Source organism: Alosa alosa, chromosome 11, assembly GCF_017589495.1.
Source record: "Alosa alosa isolate M-15738 ecotype Scorff River chromosome 11, AALO_Geno_1.1, whole genome shotgun sequence".
NCBI classification, from domain to species: Eukaryota; Metazoa; Chordata; class Actinopteri; order Clupeiformes; family Clupeidae; genus Alosa; species Alosa alosa.
The window spans coordinates 33,276,390-33,282,389 of record NC_063199.1 but is presented as its reverse complement, the minus strand read 5'-3'; the positions used below and the strand labels follow the sequence as shown (position 1 = coordinate 33,282,389).

The following is a 6,000-nucleotide window of genomic DNA, read 5'->3' as shown; positions in this document are numbered from 1 at the left end:
ACGTATACTGTAGATCTTAAACTGTAGATCTTAAAGCAGTCGGTGATCACGTATACCGTAGATCTTAAAGCAGTCGGTGATCACGTATACTGTATATCTTGTGGTCAGTGTTGCCAGTGCTGCTGTCCGTGGTCCTGAATCTTCACTGATGGTTCAAGTCAGCTCGGCTTTCTCCAAGATATGATGGAAGGGGTTTTCAACCAGTGCTCCTCGGTGAAGGCATTGCTGTTGGTCTCTGACTATCCATGTTGTTTTAACGTGACAATGACTATTTGTTGGGTTGCTTCCTTAGTCAGAATGGTGTGCCCTGGGTCAGGGTGTTGAAAACCCCTTTTCTATATAGTTTGAGTAAATTAGAGTACCCTGTCCACTCTGTCACTGTCCATTTTACAGAAACAAACTCATAGAAATCTGTACCGCAGCGTTTCATCTGGAACATGTACTACTTGGCACAGTTATAAAGTAAATGTCCTTTTCATTTAGAACCTTGGAGATGCTAATAAATGTGATCTTGCCTGTGTGAGCTTTCTGATGTATCTTTAAACTGTGTGTGTGTGTGTGTGTGGGGTGTGTGTGTGTGTTTTATGCAGGTACGGAGCCAGAATGTAGGAAAGCCGTGGGAGTGCTGAACTATATCAGAGTGGATGACTGTCAGTCTGAAGAGAAGATAGAACTGCGTTTCTGCGAGGTAAACAACCCACAAATATGCACAGGCCTAGTAAACATATGCCCACACATACACACACACAAACAACTCTTATTCACACACACACACACACACACACACACATGCACACACACAAACAACTCTTATTCATACACACACACACACACACACACACACACACACACACATGCACACACACAAACAACTCTTATTCATACACACACACACACACACACACACACACACACACACACACACATGCACACACACAAACAACTCTTATTCATACACCAAGATAGTCTCTGGCTCTCTAATGTCACAGTAATGTCAACCTGTCAAAATGTCACAATGTTTTATTGATGTATTATGGAAGCCTCCATCAGAAAGGCACAGTCACACACACACACACACACACACACACACACACACACACACACACACACTCACACGCAAACACACACGCAAACACACATAACTGATTGAGTGTGTGTTTCCACACACAGGGCAAAGATTTCTCACTTGTGTTATTTGATCTAAACTGATTGTGTGTGTGTGTGTGTGTGTGTTTACGCACAGGGTAAAGATTTCTCACTTGTGTTATTTGATCTAAACTGATTGTGTGTGTGTATGTGTGTGTTCACGCACAGGGTAAAGATTTCTCACTTATGTTATTTCATCTAAACTGACTGTGTGTGTGTGTGTGTGTGTTCACGCACAAGGTAAAGATTTCTCACTTGTGTTATTTGATCTAAACTGACTGTGTGTGTGTGTGTGTGTGTGTGTGTGTGTTCACGCACAGGGTAAAGATTTCTCACTTGTTATTTGATCTAAACTGATTGTGTGTGTGTGTGTGTGTGTGTGTGTGTTCACGCACAGGGTAAAGATTTCTCACTTGTGTTATTTGATCTAAACTGATTGTGTGTGTGTGTATGTGTGTGTGTGTGTGTGTGTGTTTCAGGGTAAATGCCGCAGCAAGTCGGTGTACTCTCTGGAGAAACACGCCGTGGAGCCGGAGTGTGTGTGCTGCTCCTCCACCGGCACCGAGCCTCTCAGCGTGGCGCTGCGCTGTCCCAACGGAACACACACACACACACAGCTGCTGTCCGTCACTGGCTGTGAATGCCAGGCCCACGCCTGCCCTGCTGAACACTGAGTCTGACTGTGTGTGTGAGTGTGCGTGTGAAAGAGAGAGACAGAGAGAAACTGAAACAAAACAGAGAGAATGACACAGAGACGCTGTAGGTGATACATAATGAAGAGAATCCAAGAGAACAAGAGAACAGTTAGGAGAGACAGAACGAGAGAACGAGAGACAGAATGAGAGACAGAGAGAGAAAATGAGAGGCAGAGAGAGAGAATGGGTGAAAAGTCTGCGCTGCCTTGTATGTGTAAAGGGCTATGAGTAGGCTACAGATATATCAAAACCACTGAAGACGTATACTTTGATCCACAGTTATCCTTTCAGCACTTTAATATAAGTGAGTCAGAGACAAAGTACAAACTGGACATGGAGATGTGTTCCTTTTCTACACCATCACAAGAATGCTGCAAACTCATATGACTGTATTTGTCATTGTACTAACACAACAATAAACATATAAAAAATATATCACACAATGCACAATTGTCTGTGAGTGTGTTACTTCTAGTCACCTTAGCTGCCTGTGTCTTTATTTAAATGATCTGAAATGAAATGGCATGATGTAATCTGACCAGTTGGCTGACTAGAATCAAGTCTTAGATCACCACTGAACACAAATGCCTGCACTTATCTCAGATAAGTGCAGGCATTTGTAGAGCAGCTGATATGTAAATAATCAGTTGGCGTATTTTCCGGACTATAAGTCACACTTTTTTTCATAGTTTGGCTGGTCCTGCGACTTATAGTCAGGTGCGACTTATATATGAAAAAATATATAATTGAACATGTTTTTAAATGTTAATTTATATTAACTGACATGAACCCTACGTGAAACATTACGTCTACAGCCGCGAGAGAGCGCTCTCAAATGCACAAGTTCTGTGCACTTTCAGTCAGAGATTAGTGCTTGCACTAGCCTGAAACACAGGTGCATACCTAAATCGTCAAATTATGGCAGGGATTCTATTTATAGCCGGGCCTCAGATTTGGACAAATAAAAGCCGGTGTAATTTTGTTTCAATTTAACTCATAAAAGAGCTCTTCTTAATATTTTATATTGTTGGTTGGTATTGTTGCCAATGAAAAGTAATTTACACCATGAGTCTCCAACACATTGCTCGCATTGCTCTCAAGCTAGTCGCATGCCGCACCCTTCTGAGCTAGAGGCTGAAGCCTACATTTAAACACAATTGTTTTGCTGCCAGGCATCAGCCTATGAATTTTATAAAAAGTAAATCATGCATAATTTAAAAAAAAACTACATTTAGGCTATCTTAGACATCTTTGGCTATATGGAATAAGGTTTCCCTTGCAGCACAGCACACGAATGAATGAAAGCGCGGATACCTTATCTCGCAATAAGTGGATGGCAATCGAAATTCCCGACACTATGAAACTTAATAGTAAGCCATGAAATACCCCACAGATTTCAGTGGTCATCAGTCCCGATATTTACCAATATAATCAACAGTCCAAACGTAGGCTAAATTAAATCTCAAATTAAACATCTGCTTTTGATAGCCTACCCATGCCGCTCCAAACGAAAAGTAGGCCTATGTCTCACAATAAAACGCAAGAAATAAAGGACTCACTTGTTATCTAGACATGCATGAAAGCATTTGAAAACACTGCCATGTAATATTTGATCGCTGTTTTGCTACTAATTATCTTTCACGTAATGAATACGCACAGAAAGTGAAAGTATAGCCTAATGTGCGCACCGTGTCTGTAGCTGTCTGTTCACGTCCGCAATCGAACGTCAAATAGAGAAGTCATCCATGTTCTCTACGTTATAGCCTAGGCGGTTATGCTTCTTCTGTATTTTGCAAAATTCCTGACGGTTCCTGATCGCTAAATGTTTGTTTTCCTTTCCTGTCGATAGCGGTTGATGTTGAAGCACCTAGGCTATAATTTGACTTCAGTGGTGACAAATCCTGCTGAGAGAGAGAGAGAGAGAGAGCAACGAAAGCTAAATTTTCATGTACCACATCAGCATTTGAGTTCAGTGTTTTTTTTGTAAATTGCTTTACAATTAGCGTCGGGCCTTGTCAGCAGCCTTCGTCTTGCCTTTTGCCACTATTCACTCCTTCTTCTTCATTAACATTCCCTGTAGAATTCTCAATATGTTTGGCCTCAATGTGTACAGTTACATAGTCTGTCTGTTCTTAGTCTTGGATTTTGTGAAATACATTTCTAAATATCACCTGCTTGCTGCAGCTTCGGTCTGCACGTCAATTTAAACCCGCATCTTTTTCTCTCTCGAGCATTTAATCTGCTGCCAGCTTGTATCTCCACATCGTGCAAAATGCTTTCATGTAGGCCTACCACATCAGCATTTTTGTTCTGTGAATCTTTTGTAAATTGCTTTACAAATACCGTCGGCCTATTGGCCTATTGCCATGGCTTGCCTCATCTTAGGTCACGTCCTTTTAAAACCGTCTTTTTCTCTATCGTGAGCATTTAATCTGCTGCCAGCTTGTGACTCCACATCGCCCAAAATGCTTGATTGCATTGTATTCTCTATGGCAAGCCGATTGAGCATTTATTCAGATATCTTGATATCAGGCATAATTGTCATGTACATGTAAGCCATTTCTGTCCACTAGTTAACTAGTGAGCCATTTCTGTGTGAACTAGTTAACTAGTGACAGCCAAAATGCTCACTAGTTAACTAGTAAGGCCCAAATGATCTCTAGTTAACTAGTTCATATGTTTCATATCTTACTAGTTAACTAGTAATGCTCAGCATGGTCACTAGTTAACTAGTGGACACTGTTAACTTCTAAATGTGCACTAGTTAACTAGTTTAAAGACTAGTCTATATTTTACTAGTCAACTAGTAAGGTACAAAATGTTTACTAGCTGACTACTGAATGTCAAATTCCCATTTGTTAACAAAAGTAAGATTCTATGTAATTTGGCTGTTGCCCAGCCTTCTCCCCTTCAAGGGCATTTATTCTGATATCTTGATATCAGTCCAACATGCACCAAAAGCCATTTTTTGTCAACTAGTTAACTAGTGACAAAACATATTAGCTTCACTAGTTAACTAGTGAGAGCCAGAAATGTCCACTAGTTAACTAGTAAAGGCCAAAATGCATACCAGTCAGCTAGAAGGCTTTTGGGTCTCACTAGTTAACTAGTGACAGCCAAAAATGTGCACATGTTTACTAGTGAAGGCAAAACTCCTCACTAGTTAACTAGTTGGAGTAGGTCAATGTCACTAGTTACCTAGTGAACCATAAATGGCTTACTAGCTAGCTAGGTGGTGACAGCAGGCTCACTAGTTAACTAGTTGATGCATCCTTTGTCCGTACTAGTTAACTAGTGAGGTCATAAATGTATACTAGTAAACTAGTTGAAGCCTAAATTCACACTAGTCAGCTAGTGGCTTAGAATTAAAATTAGGAGGTGGAGAACTCTGAAATTGAGGCTTTCTATTGGCTCCTATGTCCAAATAGAACATGACAACCAATCACAGCAGGGGAATTTCAACAAAATCCCACCCACAACATTTGCATGCACGGCACACAAGTTAACATGCTGGCCAAAGGAACTTTAACTAGTAAACTAGTGGCTTCAGTGTGACACTTACATGTAAACTAGTGAAGGCAGAACTGCTCACTAGTTAACTAGAGAAGACACAAATGCCCACTAGTTAACTAATGAGGTCTTAAAAGTGTCACTAGTTTACTAGTGTGCACCAAAACACCCATTAGTGAACTAGTGATGGAAATTTCCCTTCGACTAGTTAACTAGTGAGGTCCAAAAAGTGTCACTAGTTTACTAGTGTGCTCCAAAACGCCCACTAGTTAACTAGTGAAGGCCATTTCAGCCCCACTAGTTAACTAGTAAGATGCCAAAATGGTCACTTGTTAACATGTAAAAGGCCAAAATACCCTCTAGTTTACTAGTGAGGGTGTTGGGCCTTTACTAGTTAACTAGTGGCATGTATATTTTGTTCACTTGTTAACTAGTTACACCTAAAAAAGAGAAACAAGCTGACCGTTTTGTCCACTAGTTAACTAGTGGAACAATTGAAGTCTCACTAGTTTGCATGTGTGGCAGTGAAGCAGCTCACTAGTTAAAGGGAAACTTGGCAGGATTTCCCCCTCTGCTGGAGAAATTGTGCATTATGCTATTTCAAACTGTGGAAAAAGGTAATGATAAAGCACATGGATTTGTTTACAAG

At 40.7% G+C, this 6,000-nt stretch overlaps 1 protein-coding gene across 1 annotated transcript in view; it reads left to right on the top strand.

Moving 5' to 3' along the window:
• vwf (von Willebrand factor) overlaps positions 1 to 2,288 on the top strand; it is a 51,737-nt gene extending 49,449 nt beyond the window's left edge. The window contains 2 exon segments of the mRNA XM_048256168.1: positions 591 to 688; positions 1,626 to 2,288. Coding sequence (XP_048112125.1) covers positions 591 to 688; positions 1,626 to 1,820 — 293 coding nt within the window. The 3' untranslated portion in view covers positions 1,821 to 2,288.
• The last annotated feature ends 3,712 nt before the right edge of the window (positions 2,289 to 6,000 follow it).